Raw genomic sequence first — 23660 nt, forward strand, 5'->3', positions numbered from 1 at the left:
TTTCGACTAGAAGATTTTCTCCCTGTCTTCAATGACAGTTTGCTTACATTTCCCCACACATATGGAAAGAAAAAACTTTTTCAAAAAAATCATTTCAAATATATCAATCATTTACTGTTGTGTAACATATATGTTTCATATATTTGAAATGTATATTAAAAAAAATAATAAGTTAATATTAACTTAATAATATTTGAAAGTTGTATAATACATATATTTAAAATGTACTTTTTTCTTCTTCCAGTTGTTTTTCTTATAGTGACGACATTTCACCCAAAACACCAACAAAGCTGGTCCTCTCAACACAAGTTTGTAAAGTAATACATGCCACTAATGTCTATGGTAGCATCTGCTAAAAGTACATAATCTTTTACAATTTTACATTGCACCTAACCCTTATTAAATATATTTTTCCACCAGTAAAAAATGGTCTCTATTAGTTTAATTTACTGTGCTTTATTAAACCACAGTCTGTGAGACTAAGTGACCACCCAAGTGTGGTACTCATTGAGCAGTCCTGTGATTAAATTCACAACCGTGTTCAGGACTACTGCTGTACTAAATGGAAGAGGGCAGTAGGGCTCTCATAAACTCACACATTCAAGAGCTTTGCTGATTCAAACTTTGCAGTGCACAGTTTCTAGGGAAGAGGCTGCTATGAAACTCTACAGTAGTACATTTATTTCCACAGAATAGAGAAGGTGATTTTTTTTAATACAGTGTGTATTTGTTTTATAGTTTAAAAAAAAAATCCACTGACTGTACTTCAAAGGTCTTTGAAAAACCTGCCTATTCCTAGTTTTTTTTTTTTAACTTCTACAGGGATATTTCTCCTTTTGTTAGGGTTAAAAGATTGTGAAAATCACCCCATCCTCTCCCCTTTTCTGGTTACACTTTAAGTTACAAGATGTTAAATAAATCATCAAAACTTTTTTTTAAATGATGTATGGGCACACTAGAATGAAATGTAAGTTGTAATACGTTTGACTTGAGAACTGAACTGCATTAAACATAGAAGTGCTCCCTATTTCTATGTGTATGGTTGGTTAAGAACCATATCACTTATATCTCATGCTTCTTGCTACTGTACAGGGTTCTCCAACCCAGACGATCAATACACAACCTTCCTCAGCACCCCCTCCCATACATATACATTGATTTCCAGCCAGGGGTTCAGATGGACTAAGCCCTGATTAACTTGGTAATGACCTCTCCTCATTGCCATCATAAAGCACTGCTGGAGGTGCCATTGTTTTGCAAAGTTCCTAAACAGTAGCAATTTACACCCCCCCCCCCCTCCACTGACACACAGACACATACAAACATGCACACCCCACTTGTACTCCCATCAGCCCTCTGCAGCTGGACATTGGCGTGGACACTCAGCGTGTTCTAATTAAATGATCTAGTGGCAGATCTTAATACCGACAGCCTGTATATTAATCCTGCTGATCCACCCCCCCCCGACTATTATTGACCAATTTCCCATTACCCTTATAAAAGTTTTCCATAGTAAAAGCATTGCATAGTGTAGTAAAGCACAATGAGAGCATGGTGAAGCATAGGTAAGCATTGTAAAGAATAGGGAGGTATGGTAAAGCATATTAATAAACATGGCAAAAGAGCCAGGCTTGTCTGCATCCTGGTTTTAGAGCTTTAAGCCTAATTTCATCTCACCAACGGGGCAGGACAGAATCGGCAATGACAGTGCAACACATAACACTGCCAGTTCCACATGTGTGCATCTTCCATGCTGATTGCTTCACCAGCAACACAAGTGTGAAGGGGGTTTATCATTTCACTTTTGATCACACAACTTAGCTTTAAACGACTGGATTTGGTCATTACTTAATCAAATCTGCCTATTTAATATAAATATAAGTATTTACTACAAATTAAGCCCTTTCGTGAAAGAATATAATACAAATAAAAATAAATGCATTAAAGTAAAAGGAGCTAAAAATAAAATGTGTGTCATTATAACCAAGTCAATATCAGGCCTATATTGAAGTATCCAACCTAGTACTAAACAGTGTATGCTTTCCATTTGTTTTCTAATCCTGTACAGGAGGGCTAGAGTAGCCAAAATTAAACTTACCCAGAGTCAATGTCAGGGCAGCTTTTGTGTATTGAGGCCAGACATTGAATACACAGGTCCCCATCCTCCAGACAGCTCCTTTCACAGTCAAGCTCATTGTCTCCTATTGTCAACATTGATCCTCTCCATGTCTCATCATTGATCTCAGTCCTGTGATCCCTGATTCTGGAAGATTATAGACCATCAGACCCCACACCTAAGCAATTGACAGCACATTTATTGCATGATATTTTGTGCAAACTCATTAGACACAGTGGTGTAAATAATAATGCTATTGTGTTCAACTGGGTGGTAACATTCTATTTAAGTGTTGAGATGGTGCTAAATGGTGCATCTCTCAGTTACACCCAATGTGAAACACTAGGGGAACTGGTAGAAATGTCACAAGATAGTCATGAGCCAGTTACACCATTAAGGAATTTTGACAGGGAATTAGCACACGATTTATCCCTCAGTCATTAAATTGACTAGCATATTGATAAAGCCACATTAGTTACCTTTTACATGGCAATACAGCCATTGGGCTTATGTCAAATGCTATTTAATAATTAACATTTGTTGATATTTATTTTTCAGGGTCAACGAACAGGCAGGATGACAACAATGAACTGTGCTCAAAATAACAAGGCTCTCTAAATGCTCTATATACATAATAAATGCGTCTCGCTGTGCCAGTTTTGTTAAAAAGTCAAGCGTTTGGCCAGCATTTCAATTTTTGTGTCAGCTTTCTGGGTCAGCTGGAAATGCAGGCCACTGCCATATTGGATCCCTGCTGGTGCCACTGTTACGTCATATCGCTGACAGTCCCCCACACCAGTGAACGCCGGCAGGGTGAATTATGTTGGAATGCAAAGCGTTCGGGTGCAAAAATAACAAAAGGAAAAACAGAAACAAAAAGTATGTTTGTGTGCCTTTAAACCAACAAAGGGCGTCCATAACAAAACAATGGCTACATAATATAGGAACGAGACATAAGCTCAATAGAATACTCTGTGTGACTGTAGAGCGAGTCAACGACAGGACGTCACACACAGCGCAACAGAAGAGAGCTCCAATGCATTCAATGTTAATTTGTTTAAATGGTTTGTATATGATATACTGCTCAAGGAGAGGTTGAAAATGCATAAAAAGCTTCAGTTAATGTTTTCTATTGAAATGGTTATATACTCATTTGCATTACAGATCCCCTTTAAGTGTGCATATATATATATATATATATATATTCTTATCACAAAGCTTGTATCCATAATAAGAATGTTTTTATGTAAAACATCCATGAAACATGGATTCTTGCTGGCTTCTTTAAACTGTTTAATTCATATAAAAATATATGTATTATATACAGGTCCTGACTCCACAAACATCAACAATTAAGCAAGGTATACATAGATGGTTAGTTCACCATTACTAAGAACTGTTTTATGACTTTGTGGAGACATTCTTAGGTTTACAAAGTGCCTTATATCGATCAGCACCTCTTTTATAAAAAGCTTTGATGTGCACAAATGCATTTATGATAAAATATACAGCTATGGCCAAAAGTTTTGCATCACCCTGTAGAATTAACTAATTTTGCTTTATAAAATCGAATGAACCCTGCTGAATAATGTTACGTTAACATATCAATTATATACCGCTTTGTAGCTTTCCATATACCTAACAAAAAACTGACAAAAATGGAAAAATTTGAGGGAAAAGGAAAAGTTGTAAGGGAACAATGGCACTTTCAGGAATGGTTCAGGCACCACTCCTAGCCTGATGAATGAATGAATGATCAATGACTGACAGTTGTTGTACAGGTGTTTTACGTCCACTTGGAGGCTAAGGTGAGATCACCAAACTAATTGCACTGTTCACCTGGGCCGATACAAACCTTGGACTCAACGGGTGACTAAAGTACTAAGTACTATTGCACCACCTAGTTCTATACTATGACTGAACAGTCTGAACACTAGTAAGTGGAATGAGCAAGCGTCAGGGCACAGTCACATGGGTATGGCATTGTGAACTGGACATAGGGGACAACCAAGCCTATACTGCATCCAAGACAGATAGACAGACTCTAAAGCAATCAATCGCATGTATATAATAATTGGGTTATCATTGAAAAAGTATTAACGTTTTATCAGTGTTTTTTTTTTCTTTTGTAACATCCCCTTCTATTATAGTATGTATAATGGTATTATATATATCTATGATATACTTTATAATCCATGAAGTTTTCTTAAGTCTTGCCAGAGCAACTTCTTGTACCCTATAGGCTTTGCATGAACAGTTTTACAAAATTCTAAAAATGAAATATAACAATTGTGACCAAAGAGGGAAATACATTGAATTGTACTCAAATCAAATCTAACTCCAGCTGCTTTTATTCAATACATCTAAGTGTGTTAGAAAGAAAAAAAATAAGGAAGACAGAAATATTGAAGGAGATACAATTAATGACTGGGAGTTAAAGCATGTGTTAATTCCCTGTCACAATTCCTTAATGGTGTAACTGGCTAATGACTACCTCGTGATATTTCTCCCAGCTCCCCTAATTTTTTACATTGGCTTCTGTAACACATTGGTGTTCTTGGGGTAGGTGAAACTGAGAGGTGCACTGTTTAGCACCATTTCAACACTCTTAAAGGGAATTGTACCACCCAGTTGAACACAATAGCATTCTTTTTTACACCATTTGCTCTAATGAGTTTGCACAAAATATCATGTAATGAATGTGTTGTCAATGGCTTAGGTGTGGGTCTGATGGTCTATAATCTTCCAGAATTGGGGATCACAGGACTGAGGTCAATGATGTGGCATGGAAAGGATCAATGGAGACAATGGGAGACAATGGGCTTCTGAACCTTCAACCACCTTGACTGTGAAAGGAGCTGTCTGGAGGATGGGGACCTGTGTATTCAGTGTCTGGCCTCAATACACAACAGCGGCCCTGACATTGACTCTGGGTCCACATATCTTCAGAAAACTTTTCAGGAAAAGTTTCCCATAAGAGCTTTTGTTAGTTTCACCGATACCAAACACTTTTTCGAAACCTGACATGATCTGGGTGAAAAAGATAGTCATTAGATTAACACCACTTGCTTCTCAGTAACAATGACTACATTATTTTATCCTGACACATTAAGGTAGATGTTATATACCAAGACCAAACCCCACTGATTCTAGTTAGCTGGGACATTATCCAAAATGCTGAATGTCATGTCTGCACATTATAATATCTCCTGTATTTTGGCAATGCACCAGGTGTTTTCAATGAACAGTGCTGACTTCAAGACAGCTGGACGCACAATAAGTAATACTTTTTAGTATGCTAGTAGGTACCTAATGGCACATTCCTATGGGATGATTTTTGCTTGATAACGTCCCATTGAATTGACTGATCTCAATCAGATTGGCTGATTCTTGTATGTAATGCTGTACCTGTCTCTCCTACATATTTTATTCTGTTACATTTTTGGCAAAATAGCAAAATAGTTCACATGACGAGTTTCTTATGACTGAATATCTATTTTCTCTATTTGCGATTTCACTTTTATCTTTACAAATATATTTGCATATATGCTTACTGTGGACCAAAATATACAGTATATATTTTCCCAAATACATTTTAAAATTTTGTATATTATCAAATATATGTATTTATGTATGTTGTAAAGTCGTATTTATTTTTATCTATATTTTTAAAAAGGTCACATAGCCATTATGCAAAAGGAAAAAAATATATATAGATCACAAATGAACATATTTCACAGTTCTTTTAACTCATGCTAATTTTTGCAAGTTATTAATTGTATCCTCGAGTGTACATTGCCCTAAAACGTGTTCCATTTCCAAATTGTGTATGTGTAATATTTTAGAAAAAACTGATCTTTAATTATACATTTCTGAAACAAATTCAGAAAAAGAGCCTATCAGAGACCAACTTCTGTGCACAAAAAAAAAAATAACAATCGTTTATATGGTTTAGAACAGGTCAAATTTTGACAAGGCAATCTTGGCTAGATTCAGCTGCAGTGTTGTCTTGAAAATATATAATTTGTGACAAAAGTTTGAAACACTCCAAAGGCATTAGATCTGCAACATTTGGATACCTGGTGCTCAGAGCCCAGTAATCATCTACTGCTGGCATGCTGACAACATCCATTATCAGTTTCAAATCAATTAAAAATTTGATTTCATTAACATTTCTTAACATTCATTTACAGAACAGATTGGTTTCAGTGCATATAAGCTCAAACAATTAATTATCTAGTGGCTTTGATATTTCATTGGGTTCTGAAAATTCCACATCTTTCGCTGCTGAACCATGCCTGAAAATGTATTTCACGGGGTGGAGCCAGGTCACCTGATGTACTGTTTGAGACATGGAGTTAGCAACATATAAAACATGTAGAGAGAGGGGCTCCGCCTCTTCAAGGCCCAAAATATAGAAGGGGGGTTCCATCATTGAGGAGACCCGACACACAGGAGGGGGGTTACCGTCTGAGGTAACCCGACATACAAAGAGACTCGTGAACCAGAAAGAAAAACATTGATTAGTATATTAACACATAAGAGAGGTTCCGGCTCTTCAATGGCCCAGCATATGCAGTAGTGGAGTTCCGTCGCTGAGGATACCCGACAAACAGGAGGGAGGCCATCATCTTTGAGGTGACCTGACATACAAAGAAGGGCACCATCTCTGAATCTACCCCCTACCCCTTAACCTAATGTCTACAACTAACCTAATCTCTACCCATATACCTAATCTCAACCCCTAAACCTAACTGTGTTACTATTAAAGTAATTTTTACTATTATTTCAACACCTTTTTAGCACCCTAGCGGCTACTACATCGAACGTCCATTAAAGCGCTTGATCCGGATCTACTCTACCTGTTAGTAGGCTAGTAGGTACCTACTGGCCCATTCCTATGGGATGATTTTTGCTTGATAATGTCCCATTGAATTGACTGATCTCAATCAGATTGGGTGCAAGAATACAGAGTAACCTATCAAACATAAGAAATAAAGAAGGAAATGAACCACAACAGGTCAACCCTTTACAAAAAATGAACATAACAGGACTGACCTACAATTTGTATTTTAGAAGAAATATACTCAGATTATGTACAATACAGGAGAATAAAGATCATTACATCATAAACTATGTAGTAAATGACATCACAAATCCATTTATTGATTTAAATAGAAATAAATGAGTGTAGTTACCATGGCATCAAAAGCTATAATTACCTTCATTGTTTGTTTTCAAACATACTGTCCCTTGACAAAGGTATGTTAAACATATCAAAACATTGGGAAGTTGACTATTTTGATCAAAAACTTAATTACATGATATTTTGTGGTGTAAAAAAATAATACTATTGTGGACAATTGAGTGGTAAAATTGTGCTAAATAGGCTCATTTCTGATTGTCACTAATCCCATATAAATATACAAAAATATAGCAAGTCACTAAAATGAATTGCATTACATTCGTGCCCTGAATTAAATCAAAGTGCATGGCCCCGTCATAGCTAAACTTTCTCATGGATTATGGCCCTCATGATTTCGATGTAATCCTTGTCTCATTTTCAAGGTCTTGCAGAATGACAGCTGGCAGGATGAGAGGTGGATTAAAACAATATCTAGGAACAAACGTTAAAAACTTGGAAATGGCTTTTAAATATTAAGGAACAAGAGAAACAGAATATTTCAATGGAAACCAAAAGTTAGTCCACTGATGTGAAGAAGGCGAACACAAAGACCAGCATCATTCTTACCAACAACGAAATGCATGGGATCCTGGTTTTTTTTTAGTTTTTTTTTTAGTTTGTTTGTTTTTTTTTCAGTCTGATAAATGTAATAAAGTTTTATAAATACTAATTTCTTTATTGGTTCTTACCAGACTTTTTAAAAGCAGTTAAATATTTGTGGATAAGGGTCCAGGTGTGATGGCTCCTGGTGATTCGGTCAGAATTTTATTGAGTCAGGAAATCCAGTAGAGAACACACCCTCATACACACCATACAACTATGGCCAAAGGTTTTGCATCACACTATAGAATTATCAAATTTTGCTTCATAAAGTCGAATGAAACCTGCTGAATAATGTTAAGATAACATATTGAATTACGTGTCGCTTTGTCCAAAAAGGAAAAATATGACATTTCGAAATCTAACATGAAACTAACTGTACAACTATTATGGCTTCCGGTAGACGTTTGTGATATCATTTAGTTGTTTCTTTGATTTCATGATCTAAATGATATTCGTAATAATTATTTTAGCTGTACGTCAATGTATATGTCTTTTGTGTGTTCTAATTCAACTCATTTTTTAGGTTTCAGTTTTTATTCTATGGGGGAGAAGTTGCCCTGTCAAAAATTAAACTCAACAAGTCCCGCATAAAAGATTAATTCTCAAACTGAACGCAGTAGGGATTCAAGGAAATGCATGCACATGGATTAGAGAGTGGTTAACATGTAGAAAACAGAAAGTACTGATTAGAGGAGAAACCTCAAAATGGAGCAAGGTAACCAGTGGTGTACCACAGGGATCACTATTAGGTCCTCTGCTATTCCTAATCTACATTAATGATTTAGATTCTGGTATAGTAAGCAAACTTGTTAAACACTGTTGCAGCAGCAAAGGTAATTCAAAATGATCTAGACAGAATTCAGAACTGGGCAGACACATGGCAAATGACATTTAATATAGAAAAGTGTAAAGTATTGTATGCAGGCAATAAAAATGTGCATTATAAATATCATAAGGGAGATACTGAAATTGAAGAAGGGAACTATGAAAAAGACCTAGGAGTTTATGTTGACTCAGAAATGTCTTCATCTAGACAATGTGGGGAAGCTATAAAAAAGGCCAACAAGATGCTCGGATATATTGTGAGAAGTGTTGAATTTAAATAAAGGGAAGTAATGTTAAAACTTTACAATGCATTAGTAAGACCTCACTTAGAATATTGTGTTCAGTTCTGGTCACCTCGTTACAAAAAGGATATTGCTGCTCTAGAAAGAGTGCAAAGAAGAGCAACCAGAATTATCCCGAGTTTAAAAGGCATGTCGTATGCAGACAGTCTAAAAGAATTGAATCTATTCAGTCTTGAACAAAGAAGACTACGTGGCGATCTGATTCAAACATTCAAAATCCTAAAAGGTATAGACAATGTCGATCCAGGGGACTTTTTTGACCTGAAAAAAGAAACAAGGACCAGGGGTCACAAATGGAGATTAGACAAAGGGGCATTCAGAACAGAAAATAGGAGGCACTTTTTTACACAGAGAATTGTGAGGGTCTGGAACCAACCTCCCAGTAATGTTGTTGAAGCTGACACCCTGGGATCCTTCAAGAAGCTGCTTGATGAGATTCTGGGATCAATAAGCTACTACTGCCCTCTCTCCGCCGCTGCTCCTCCAACCCCTCTAACCTCATCCCTCTGCCTCTCCCCCCCTCCTGCACACTCTCTGGTGCACTCTGGAACTGTCACTCTTCTGCTAACAAAGCTGATTTCATCTCTGCCTTTGCCTCCCACCTCTTTCTCGATTTCCTTGCTCTCACTGAAACCTGGCTGTCTCCTGATAACACTGTAAGTCCTGCCGCCCTGTCCATACCCCGTGTCTCACTGGACGGGGAGGTGGGACGGGTCTCCTCCTCTCTCCCTCCTTACTCTTTTCTGTCCCCTCCGACCTCTCCTCACTCTTTGTTAACACCTTTGAATTTTATGCTGTCCAACTAACCTCTCCCTGTCAACTCCTGCTAATTGTACTGTACCGCCCCCCTGGACCTCTCGCTCACTTTCTCGATGAACTCGACTGTCTACTCTTCTCCCTCTCCTCTCTGTCTACCATAACTGTCCTGTTAGGTGACTTCAATATGCATCTCTCCAACCCCAGCCATTCTGCCGGATTCCTTCCTCTCCTTCACTCCTTCGACTTCTGTCTCTCTCCATCCCCCCCTACCCACAAAGCTGGCCGTCAACTAGACCTCACCTTCTCCAGGGCCTGCTGCCCCTCCACCCTCTCTGTCACCCCCTGGACCTCTCTGATCACTATTTCATCTCTTTTTCTCTGTCTCTCCCCTCTCTCCCTGCTCCTCCTACCCCCACTGTCACCTCTCGCCGTAACCTCCGCTCTCTCTCCCCCTCTGTCCTTGCCTCCACTGCTCTCTCTCACCTCCCTCCTATCGACTCCTTCTCACAACTCTCTGTAGACTCTGCTACCTCCACCCTCTTCTCCTCCCTCACCTCCTCCCTCGACTCCCTCTGTCCCCTCATCTCCCGACCTGCTCGCCCCTCCTCTCCCCAACTCTGGCTCTCCTCTGCACTCCGCTCAGCAAAAATCACACTGCGATCTGCTGAAAAGAAATGGAAGAGAACCAAACTCCCTGCTGCCCTAGACCTTTACCACACTCTCCTCTCCTCCTTCTCTCCTCTGCTAAATGTACTTATTTCCAATCTGTAATCCAAGCCTCCACTAACAACCCACGTAAACTATTCTCTACCTTCTCCTCCCTCCTAAACCCTCCCCCCTCCTCTATCTCCTCTGATGACTTTGCCTCTTTCTTCTCTTTTAAAATCTCAGATATCCGCAAACTCTAACACCTCTCCCTCCCCCGCACTCCCTCCTGCTCCAACCCCTACACCCACTGCATCCCCTACTAACTCACCCTCCTTCTCCACCTTCTTGCCCCTCTCAGACTCTGACCTCTCCTCCCTGCTCCAGGGTCACAAACCCAGCACCTGTGCCCTGGACCCCCTCCCCACTCAACTCTTTCAAGCTGCTGCTCCTGCTCTACTTCTCTTCATCTCCTCCCTTCTCAACACCTCTCTCCTTTCTGGTCTCTTTCCCTCTGCCTTCAAACAAGCCTCTATCACTCCCCTCCTCAAAAAACCTACCTTCGACCCCACCTCCATCCAGAGCTACCATCCTGTCTCCCTCCTACCCTTCCTCTCCAAAACCCTTGAGCAGGCTGTACACTGCCAGCTCTCTGCTTTCTGTCTAACCACTCTCTGCTCAACCCTCTCCAATCTGGCTTCCGCTCTGCTCACTCCACTGAGATCGCCCTCCTGTCTGTCACCAACTCACTCATCTCTGCCCGAGCTGCCTCTCTCTCCTCTGTCCTAATTCTCCTCGACCTCTCTGCTGCCTTTGACATTGTCGATCACTCTATTCTACTATCCTCTCTCGCTGACCTGGGAATCTCTGGCACTGCTCTCCTCCTACCTCTCCAACCGCACTTACCAGGTAACCTGGCGTGGAGCAACCTCCACACCTCGCCCTCTCTCAACAGGAGTCCCCCAAGGGTCAGTCTTGGGTCCTCTCCTGTTCTCTCTCTACTCCCGCTCCCTGGGCCCCCTCATCGCATCCTGTGGTTTCTCATACCATTTCTATGCTGATGAAGCTGAGATTTTCATCTCCTTCCCCACCTCTGACTCCACCATCCCCTCCCGTATCTCTACCTGTCTGTCTGCTATCTCCTCCTGGATGCACTAGCATCACCTCAAACTCAACTTCTCTAAATCTGACCTCCTTTTCTTTCCCTCCTCCTCCTCCTCCTCCTCTGATCTCTCTATCCCATTCCTCTGGAAGCTACCACACTCTCTCCCTCCTCCTCAGCTGAGAACCTCGGAGTCAGCCTGGACCCGTGCCTCTCTTATTCCCAGCACATCTCCACTCTGGCACACACTTGCAGATTCTTCCTGAGCAACATACAAAGAATCCGACCCTTCTTCACCAACTACGCCACCCAGCTCCTGGTCCAGGCCCTGGTACTCTCCCGCCTAGACTACTGCAACTGCCTCCTAGCTGGCCTCCCTGCGTCCACCACCCGTCCGCTCCAGCTCATTCAGAACACCACTACTCGCCTGGTGTTCTCTCTGCCTCGCTTCTCCCATGCAACTCCACTGCTCCGCTCACTCCACTGGCTCCCGATCACCGCTCACATCCAGTTCAAGACTCTTGTACTAGCCTACAGATGCCTTGACCAGACTGCACCCAGCTACCTCCAGACCCTCATCTCTCCCTACAACCCCACTCGACCTCTCCGCTCCTCCTGCACTAGGAGACTGGTTCTACCTCCTCTACGCTCCCCTGCCTCCAGAGCCCACTCTTTCTCCACCTTCGCCCCGCAGTGGTGGAATGACCTTCCTACAGATGTCAGGACTGCCAGTCCCTGACCACCTTCCGGCGCCTCCTCAAGACTCACCTCTTCAGACAGCACCTGTAGAACTCCTCTTTTTTTCCCTATGGACACTTATCACTCTTCCTTAAATGCACTTTACTTGCTCTTATCTGCCCCCTATTTTACTGCATTTAATCCTGTACTTTAGAGTACTGTAATCTGTCACAAGTGTTATTTAATCTGTAGTATTTTGTATTTAATTATGTCCTGATGTATCTGCTCCGTTATTGAATGGTATTTTGTTATACTTGTACTTGCTAGAACCAAAGTCATTGTATTTTTATCTTGCTCCTAATTGTATTATTACTTGTACTGTGATTCTTGAAATGTATTTTTGTTTACGACTGTAAGTCGCCCTGGATAAGGGTGTCTGCTAAGAAATAAATAATAATAATAATAATAATAATAATAATAATAATAATAATAATAATAACAACAACCAAACGAGCAAGATGGGCTGAATGACCACCTCTCGTTTGCAAACTTTCTTATGTTATTATTTTCTTATGTTCTTAACATGGATAAGACAGAGGGTGACCCAATCCATGCATGTGCATATGTTCACGTTTTCTTAAAAGTGTTGTACTCGTAAAGCTAAATCAAAATATTAGTTTTATTTTTTGTTTGTTTACGTGACTTGGAATAATACTACATGTTATCTCAAAACTGTTTATTCCATTCGTTTTTTTTTCTCAGTTATATCAGAAACTAACCACATGATTCCATTTTAATTATCACTGCTATACTTACAACTGCTTTTAAAAAGTATCAGTTTACAAAAAACTTATAACTGTGTGCAATTATTTAAGGCTAATGCAGACGTATGCAAAAAAACACACTATCTTTATCGCAGTTGTGGTTTGTTGTGTTATTTGGTACATTTAAAACAAGGACAAACTTCTCGATTAATTAAATAGAGTTAGTAATTCAGATTTATACTAACGAAACGTGTCATCATTTGTATTCTAGGTAGTCATCCTGGATTGAAACCACACAAAAACGTTTGCCTCATTTCATGCCGGAGTCAAGTCCATTTCTGTAACAGGAATTTTGTTTATTCCAGTGGATTTTTTTTAAATGATCGATTTGTAGCCATCAGCGTGCTCGACTGGCACCTTGTTTTAAAGTTGTTTTTTTATGTTTACATAGTAAATTGGGGACTACCTTCCCGGCTGCTGGGGGTCTTGTTTACAAATCGTGAGTTCAGCAAAGCACACACAACAGCCCCGCAGATGTGCCGGGGGAGGAGAGAGCAATAATATGCATGGTGTAAACAAGGGTTCGAGTTGTGTGGTTTCATTCACTATCCATGTATAGTGAGAAATTCGTCGCTCACAAAGTTTGCGAGGAGAGTGGGTTTAGAGGAGGGAGGGGTAATGGAATGAAACACCGAGTTATACTCTTTGTTTAACCAACTAACAAAAAAAAACTGACTATTTGCTCTGAACTTTTCTGCATTGTAGTGTCAGGCAGATCAACTAATTGTCAAGTTCAGAAGTCAAAAGGAATTGCTGTTCCTGAAAACGTTTATACGAGTTTTAACAGTTAGATCTTTGGATCTCGTTTTCCCTCTGCTTCCCAATGATGGGAATTAGCAGGGCAAAGTTTACAGAGCTGGATTTAATCACGCGTTTAAAGAAAAGGCACTCAGTCTCAAAATAGTGTAAGCAAGCCTTGCGAGTCCTTTAAAGACGCCGCGTCCCTTTTCATCTAGTCCTTTTCAAGTCGCTAATTAAGAACTAATAATGGGAAAATCGACTTTACATAACTAATTTCCCGCTATTCATCATCGGTGTCCAGGTTTTATACAGCTGACCATATGGGCGACTGATGGGTAGACCTACCAACTTGATTTCAAAACAGTTACAAAGCTAAATAAAATAGACCAGTCTTGTTCTTTTCTATAGGCTTATATGGCAATCGTTGTCATTGCAGTAAATAAAAACCCGCCCGTTGTTCTTAATTATTAACTTTAAAATAACAGTTTTTCTTTCTTTCTTTCTTTCTTTCTTTCTTTCTTTCTTTCTTTCTTTCTTGTTCTCTGTTGTATTGATAAGTTCACAGCATAATTGAAACTCTCAGCTAAAACCGGTGAATTAGGAAGTGGTAAAGTGAGAACCCATACAAGAAAGATATTCAGATTATAATGTAGAATAAACTGTAATGGCAATTAATTAAATACAACTACATTTTATCGAGGGGTGTCCTGGACTGAAAACGATATCCCACGATTTAGATTCATCTCATCTATCGTTATGTTTAATTTCACCGTAAAACCTTTAAAAAATACAACTGGATAACCCACGAACATGTGTAAATTATCATATTATTCCATGATATCCCTCATTTAGCACCCCTTATTTCATTATTCACATTACATGGAGTTTATATAAAGTAAATATGTTCAACTGCTTTTGAACAAATGAAACACATGACAAAGAGATCAAACATGTAGCCAAGACGGCCACATCGTAAAAGAAATACTGGATCAGCGATCAAATAACAATAGATATTTGTAGTAATGTATAATAACATATTTTGAAGGATACAGGAGACCCTTAGAAGTGAACAATTTAAAAGCCCTTGTTGGAAACAGAAAGCGCTATCTGACACTAAAGTGCTTTAATTATCAGATCAGTCGCTGGATTATGTCTGTGAGTGGGATTACTAGTTTGTAGTTAGTAAAACCAGCAGTGCCTCCTCAGAATAGTCTGTGAGTTATCACGCCTCGGTGCGTTTTCTCAAATTTTCCAATTTTCGAGCAACACCACAGCTGCAAAACGGGACAGTTTGGACAAGGTGCCACCTTCAAAGCCATCAGAGGTAGGTGCTGCTTATGACAGGTTCACTGATTGCCTTTATTCAGCTCCACTAGCCCTTAAAATTTCCATCGTCTTGCTATCCTCCCCCAAATCACACCCTGGCTCCAGAAATGACATGCCCAAAGTCAACAAGGAGCGCTATGAATATTATACTGATTCGCTCTGGTCTCTGTTCACCTTGGGTGGTGGTAGAAAAGTCCATGCAGATGTTGTACACACAGTACTGGGCTTGCCCTTAAAAAAAGCTACAATTTCCTCTCCCATAAAAAAAGAAGAAAAATAAAACTAGTTCCCTTTGACTTCGGTGTTAATCTCTGCGTGATCCGACCCAGAGGTGTGAGTTTTCCCAGCTCGTTAGGACAGGCGTAAATTGTCAGAATATAGATCTTAATGGCCTCATAAATCCTATCAATCCTGGGTTTCAATTACCAGAATGAGACAAGTCGCAATAAATATACGTTGACAGGTTACTATTAAAGTAAAACCATTACAGGAGGAAATCCCTTTTGTATATAGTGCATATATAACTTCAAATTCAAGACTCAACACGGTTTTGAAGACCAGTCCCTATGTAAAAAGTAAACACGTGAAAAGTAATTGCATGTACTGTATCATTTCCACAAATCGTAGTCAATAGTGATTGTCTCTGTCAACCGATATAATTGATTTGATTTGTTACCGAAACCAGAAACGAACTTCGTGTAATCAAGGTATAGTCATGATGCTCCGTCACTAGTTATTCAAAAATATTGTGATGGTTTAGGCAAACGCGATGTTCCAAAATAAGTAAAACAGAAAAAGTATGAACAAATATATCCATAATAATAATAACAATGGTGTTCCAACCCATTTACCTGTTATTATTGAATATAAGTACACCTTTGCTAATTTCTGGAGAGAGAGAGAGAGATATATCCTAAATTCAATGTTCTTTCCAGTCTGCTTTTAAAATAATTTTATTACTTTATTTCCACTTCGCCCTCCAACGGTGAAACTATTTGTTCCGCTGCTTGTACAACATCTGTCGGCTTGCTTTGAGATTTAAGACACGAAATAAGATGATTAGGTAACATCAAGGCCTTCTCAGCGGCAATGATTGCTTTTGGAGCTGGATCCTTTCAAGAATTTGCACAAACTGCAACCCCTAACTTCAAGGAACCCCCTTTCTGTTTTAGTTTCCACCAGTGTCTTGTCATGGACACGGCCATTAGGATATTGACAGTCCCAGCATGTCACTGGTCAATCTATTAATTGGATCCCTTGTTGGACTACTTAAGAGGACAAAAGCGCAGTGGGGGTCTGTCAGCACTTTGGGGTTGCTCTGTGGGTATAAGAAGGGGACACTTGGCCCAGAGCAGCATAACCTTTCCACCTGTAGTCCAAGCAACATCTACTTGCGGATCTAAGCAGGATTCTTTCTTTTCTTTTTTTTACAAAACCTCCAGCACAGCTTCCTGCGGTTTATTTGGAAAATGCAGGTCTCAACCATGCCACTGGGACAATACGGGTACTCGATGCGCCATTACGCGCCAATCTACCCAGAATACAGAAGCAGCAAGTCGGTCTCCTCCAAACCGGCCAGTGGGAAATCCTTTACCATCGACGCTTTGCTGGGCAAATCAGACCATGCTTCTTTTGAGAGTGACAGATCAAGTTCTCTTTACCACAGGGAAAAGTATCCGTCTCTTCTAGCCTCTGCACTTCCACCGCCGGCAGCTCAGCATTTCTACTCGCCGAGCCTCATGCAGACCCACCCTGGATACCCTCTCTACTACTGCCCGCCGTTCTCTTACCAGGCAACATGTCGGGGAGCTGTTTACGCCCATGGTAAGAATAGTTCTATAGGTCTATAATAAACTACTGCATTCTATAACTAGCTCGTACTTTAAATGTGTGTGTGTGTGTTTACTGTGTTCTAACTCGCGTCTGATTTTTTTTATTTGCAGACATCCCTCTATCCAAGCACAGCCTCCATTCGTTTAAGTCCAAGGGTGGCAAATCAAAGAGAGTGCGTACAATTTTCACCAACGAGCAGCTTTCCCGACTTGAAAAGGAGTTTGCTAGGCAGCAGTACATGGTTGGCTCGGAGAGATTCGTGCTGGCGTCGGCTCTCCACCTTACAGAGGCTCAGGTAATTATTCTCGTCATATTCAGCTACCGTACGCGATTAACTTTTAGAAAGCGGGTAATGCTTTTAAATAGTCAAGAGTGCCATATGATATGTGTAGAAATCCTAAACGTACCAAAGTATGATGTTAATAATAATAATAATAATAATAATAATAATAATAATAATAATGTTATTGTAGGTTTTATAACAGTGTTTTCTTCTTTTTTTCTCTCGGATAGGTTAAGGTCTGGTTCCAGAACCGAAGGATTAAGTGGAGGAAGCAGAGCTTGGAGCAGCAGCAGGCAAAACTCGCCAAACTGGGCCTTGTGGCCCCCGTGAGCAGCCCCGACTCCCGCGTAGACGAGGACCAGGAAGAAATCGTCTTCTCCGATGAGTCTACCGACGATCTCGAGGCCTCCCTCAACCATTGTTAAAACACCTTCTTCAAAGAAGCCACATGGTCTAAGTGTACCAGTACCACAAGTGTACGTTAACTGTATATAAACCTGTAATTATTGTAAAGTATATTGTTATTTTTAAACTGTATATAATATATTTAAAAAATAATAATCCGAGTTGAATAATAAATTATGGAAAACGTTTTTGTATCTCCACAGTGTACTTTTTTAGGAGGTTTATGTTTGTACTTTTCTTGGTCGTTTGACATAAAACATTATGATAATGTTCTTAATTAAATAATAATACAAAACTACTGTGTATACTAAGATTTTTTTAAAAATATATACCAATAATCATTTTATTGTAACATGGGTAGGCTACATCATTAACAGCATGATACATCATTGAAACAATCCACACATTAGAATAATAAAGAAAAGTACAGTCATTTATATTCCTCTCACAAAATGATCTGTTTCATGTAGTCTTGTGATCGAGCAGAACTCATAGTGGTTCACTGATGCTGGTGTGTGTACAGATGAGGCACCATCAGTAATGTTGCTTTATTTGTATTAGTTATAGATTTAATAAGCAACGGTGGGGACCTTGGCTCCTTACAAGTGAGGCTGATTAATTAACTGCTAATTTTGCAAAATAACCACACAAACAAAACCAAAAAAACAAACCAAAAAAAACATAACAAACTCAAGGCACACATCATTTTACTTTAACATTATGTTAACAACCAGTTAACTTAATTATACAACTGCAATTTAATCAGAAAATACACTCTTGTGAACCATATAGTCCTTCAATTATTCTGCATGGGCTAATCTTACTCTAGCCTTTAAAACCATATTGTTTGTGGCCACAAGGTACACAGAACTGTTTGATGCAATATAATTAGTGGTTCCAAAAAAGGAATCATCTAAATATATAACCTTTAATATTTTTATTTGGAACCCAGTAGTTTCATACTGAACCCATTGATGAACTTTGGTTTACTGTAGAACAAGGGTTTAGAAAAGCTTGCTGAACTGTGGTTTGACTATATTATTCCCAGGAAGCCCTTTTTCATCTAAGCGTTTAGATAGAAGATACTTTGAAATGCAACTTATTGCAGCGGATGTCAGACTATTTGTCCCTCTATTGTTATTTGGTTATGATAGCCCAATGGTCAACCCTTAGGTCTATTTAATGTGTGTTTTATTTATCGTAGCCTACTCTACGGGGCATACTGTATCTTCAGAGCGTTTACTACAGTCTTTAATCAAATCTGATTCTTTTTGAAAAAGGATAAAACCTCTGGTAATTTTACCAAACTAAAACCAACAACTAAGTAATGTAATTCAATTTCTCTTAAGCACACACAAGGTTTTGTGCATCATTTTGTAACATTAACATACATTTTCTCCTTTCAAAAAATGGTTAATTTACAAATTGAGGAAACACGTTGAAAATATATTAATTGACCATGCAAAACATATTTGCTTAAATAATTATTCATTTATTTGACTTCAAGGCTAGAATGCATGTAAAGACCTAGAGCTACGGTCCACAAATCTAGGACAATTCCCTTTCAGGTGAAATGAAAACAGGATGTGCCAAAAAACAACATGTACAAGTGTACATTTAGAGTAACTTAAAATATCAAAAATACAAATATGTCATATAAGGTACTTAGATTAGGCCATCACCAGGCTACATGTTTATTCAATCAAATAGTACATTTTCATCAGGATATGAATGTACTGTATTAAAGTATTATATGTAGTATTGCTATGAAAACGCTTAAGTAGTCCCCTTAGTATGCACTATACCAACTTCTGTCTCTGTGTACATTTAAATGTATGTTTGTATAAACACATGTGTGTATACATTTGGACCCGGCCCCAGAAAATACTACTGTTAATTTGGCTTTAATAATAACACCCCTTGAAATTAATACAACAATTAATAAAACAAAACATTGACCCGTCTATTATATTATATAGAAAACAGTGATACCCATTTAAGGTTCAGTGACTTTTGTAAATCTATATAGCGGATTATCACACCAATTGGATTTCAAAGAGTCTAAACCGTGATTTTAACCTTCAGATTTCGAGTCTTTATTCTTACAATAAACGTGTAAAAGTTGGATTAACCCAGCTAACAGGCTTATTTACAACAAATGCAACCACAGGGCAGATAAAACAGAGCTACAGGCGCCATTGGGATTGAGAACTTTCTTACCAATTATATTATCATTTATGATTAAAAAATGCAACTCCAGAAAACCTTTGCAGTTCAGGGCCAAATTCAGAAATAATTTATCACTATGCTAAGATAACACAAATCACGTATGATAATTTAAGAGTTACTGTGAGCACCAGTTATTTATTGACAGTTCTGTAACATGAGCAATTGTCATGTTACAAAAACTAGTGCAAACATAGCTCAGGCTGTAAGGTAGAAACGACTTTGCTAGAATAATGTGAAAGACCACAGATCAGGCTTTTGGTTTATTTATTTTTTTGTGTTCGTGTATTTAAATATTTATCAAGGATACTCAGCTGGTATAGCCTACCGCTTTTTTATTCCTTTAATTTATTATGTGATCAAATTCAACTTTGGTAAGTTATACCCTGGCTGCTTTTTGCCATATCGTTAATTTTCAAACCAGGGGCTCGTTTCTATATACGAATGTGTATCTCAGATACGATGTCGAAAGGTGAAATACGCTTTTAGGTGAGGTCGCTTTTCAATATAATGACACTCACACCGCTCGTTCGTAAAACCTTTGGTATTTCAGCAACACATTTTTTATTGTACAAATACGAAAGGTGAATCTCACCTAGTTTTTTTCACTTAGGGTCTGATTTTCAAAAGGGGCAAAATAAGAACTAGGCTATAGTTTGCAAAATTATTTTTAATACCTGATTTATGTAACTAAATCAAGTTATTTATTTATTCAACAGGTGGCTACATGACACAGCCCTTTCAAAACCATATGTTTAGTGACCCAAATCAAGTTTTAGAAATCACTTTGCGACCTAGTTCTTATTTTGCCCCTTTTGAAAATCACGCTGACGCTGTGTATCTAATACCATTTTCCCACAGAAATGCAGCTACTGTGCCGTCTCTGAAATGTTTTAACGAGTGTATAAAATACCCTTTCACACAGCATGAAATTGCGCAATCTATGCCGGTGTAATACCGTCATAACCCTTTCACACAGCCAAAGAGATCGCGCGAGTACAACTTTCAAACCTGTCAATCAACAGATTGTTCTTATGGCAACAACAGGTTGTTCTCTGACAAGACCTAACACATGCAGGCAGTGCTTAATTCGTAAAGAAAGCGGTGCCGGGACGCAAGCAGTGACAATAATACCGACCCTAAGAAGAGCATATTCAAAATCATAACACGTTTATTTGAAAGAGTATTGTATGTACTTGTGTTAGGTGTTTACAATCACGTATTCTACATTAAAAATAAAAAGTCCATAAGGACGATATTGACAAAAAAACGCACCCCAACACGAACATTGGTTTGACCCACGGTTTGCACTATTATCAACGATATGTAACTTGTAAGCAACAGAAGCTGCCGGGTAGATTACAAAAACGATTAATTAAACTTAGGCTAGGTAGCTAACTTAGTATGTTTTATTTTCTATTAATTAAATTATATTCATTGAAAAAGGCAAGAGAACCAGATTGTTATTATGTTTATTGTTTTGGTTTAATATAATATAGCAGACTAATGTTCCTATTGAAGTAGACTACAATATATATTTTTTCATTAAAAAGTTGCCGTTGTTCTTTGTTGAAATTAATGTTGAGCTTTCATATTTTGTTGTATACTTCTCATTTAATCAAACCAAGTAGTGTAAGAAGTTGCTTGTATCGTTCATGACGTTTTTCAAGTCAAGTAAGCTTATTTGTGTATAAAAAACGAGAATAGAGTTGCAGCCAGTGTCATCTTACTTAAAGGCACAAGCTGAAATCGTAATGTAATTTAAAAGTAGGCTACAAACGTGGCAGCGGACTGTCTCTCTAACGCGCACGCAAGAACTTGCACATTCGCGCCGCAGAGCGCGGACTGTCACTGTTGAATCAGCTTTTTTTTGTCACAAGGACAAAATTACACTGCAAAATGAAACTCGTATTGCTTCTAAATATAACTGTAAAATTGTGTACAAAACAAACAAACAATAACAAAGTTATGGCATAGAAAACCTTGACACAATTTATAAAAAATAAACTACATCTACATTTTAGTAAAAAAAAAAAAAAAAAAAAAAAAAAAAAGTCAAAGAAATGATATTGCCAGCTGGTACAATTTTTGTCCACTGAGACAGTAGGGAGCTTTGCAAGTCCTGTGTTAACGAGTACTGTTTTCCTGCTGTTTTGGGGAAATGAATGCGCGTTACAGCACTGAACCCATATATAAGAACATAATAAAGTTTACAAAAGGAGGAGGCCATTCAGCCAATCTTGCTCGTTTGGTTGTTAGTAGCTTATTGATCCCAGAATCTCATTAAGCAGCTTCTTGAAGGATCCCAGGGTGTCAGCTTCAACATTACTGGGGAGTTGGTTCCAGACCCTCACAATTCTGTGTAAAAAATGTGCCTCCTATTTTCTGTTCGGACACCTGTTCCTTGTATCTTTTTCATTAAATGTAGGGGACTTGCCTGTAAGAACTACACATACAAGCATCCCTTACATCAATTGAAAGCGCAAAGCATGTGCTTTTAAATGACGTTAAAAGCGGAACGACATATTTTGAGTCCCGCGCAGGGCTCTATCTCCTGGTACCTGGATATAAACACACACATGGACATTGAGACGGAGCCCCTTTTCCTAATGAGAGTGGTTCGTCTTTGACAGGCTCGGGCAGAATCGTGGGGGACTGAGGGGTAGATCACACCGCCACTGCTTGTGCTGTCCCTGTGGATTGTCAAGGGGCAAATTTCATGAAGTGAAACTAATTTTTACTTAGTAATTTATAATCGCCATGGAGTTAGTTTTCATTCTTGCTGATGACACTCCGATTTACTTTCAACCTAAACCGGACACAAAAATAGCTACTTCTGTACTTTCACACAGTTTAGCGGAAATTCAATTTTGGATGCAACATAATTTTTTGCAGCTAAACTGTAATAAGACAAAGGTTATGCTGCTTGGCTCTCCGCGTCAATTGAGCAGCTTCAGTTTGGTCATTGACGGGCTGGAAATTAGCGCGAGTTCCGAGGTTTAAAATATCTATGTTATTTTTGATCCTTGTCTAACCTTCGATGCGCATGTTCGAAATGTTACCAATGTGTTTTTCACCGACGTAACATTGCCCGTTTAAGACCTATTCTATCCGATGCCGAGAGACTTGTGCATGCCTTGTCTCCTCAAGTCTTGACTACTGCAGTGCTTTGCTTGAAAACATTGCTCAATAGGCTACAGTATGTAGCAAGCGCGCCGTTATGCAATTGTTTTGTTTGACTACGCGACCCTAGGAATTTCGCCCAAAGAGTTTTTGTTAAAACACTAATGTGTAAGGCCAGGTTTCCCAAATTGCAGACCCCTTTCAATTAAATGAAGGTAAGCAGAGACGAGTAAAGTTTTAAAATATTTCAATTTTATTATAAACACAAAAAACACTTTAGAATTTAAAAGCAATTTTTTTTTTTTTTTTTTACACAAGTGCAGTGCAAGAATTCGGCACTAGGAGGCCACCAGAACCCACACCAGCCTGGATTCAAAGATGTAAAATGGAAATTTTTAGTTTGAAGTGCCAGAAGAGAATATACAAATAAATTTAGTCTCAAGTGCCACAAGGCAGATAGGGGTTAGTGCTATTCAAAATTTAGAACAAAGTTAAACCCAACTACAAAACAAATAAATGTGCAAACAGAATCATGATACAATAAAAGGGTGAATAAAAAAATTAAAAAAACCACACACCACACAAAGCCAGGGTGATCAACAGTGAATTAAACAAAAACAAAAAAAACACACACACACTAGTTCATCATAACAAACAAACAAAAAAAGCCAAATTTATTAGTTT

At 38.7% G+C, this 23660-nt stretch overlaps 1 protein-coding gene across 1 annotated transcript; it reads left to right on the top strand.

Moving 5' to 3' along the window:
- Nucleotides 1–16417: 16417 nt before the first annotated feature.
- Nucleotides 16418–17822, top strand: LOC117409097 (homeobox protein not2). Its single transcript, XM_034014740.2, has 3 exons — nt 16418–16930; nt 17050–17234; nt 17453–17822. Exons 1-3 carry the CDS (start codon nt 16576–16578, stop codon nt 17645–17647), a joined length of 735 nt encoding a protein of 244 aa, XP_033870631.1. The 5' UTR covers nt 16418–16575; the 3' UTR covers nt 17648–17822.
- The last annotated feature ends 5838 nt before the right edge of the window (nt 17823–23660 follow it).

The sequence above is a fragment of the Acipenser ruthenus genome, chromosome 2 (genome assembly GCF_902713425.1).
Source record: "Acipenser ruthenus chromosome 2, fAciRut3.2 maternal haplotype, whole genome shotgun sequence".
Classification (NCBI taxonomy): Eukaryota; Metazoa; Chordata; class Actinopteri; order Acipenseriformes; family Acipenseridae; genus Acipenser; species Acipenser ruthenus.

Bases quoted from the DNA above. Each gene is read 5' to 3' on its own strand.
- LOC117409097 (XM_034014740.2), top strand. From the start codon at position 16,576: ATGCAGGTCTCAACCATGCCACTGGGACAATACGGGTACTCGATGCGC. The intron at 16,931-17,049 runs GTAAGAATAGTT...TTTTATTTGCAG, and splicing joins GGGAGCTGTTTACGCCCATG to ACATCCCTCTATCCAAGCAC. The intron at 17,235-17,452 runs GTAATTATTCTC...TCTCTCGGATAG, and splicing joins TCCACCTTACAGAGGCTCAG to GTTAAGGTCTGGTTCCAGAA.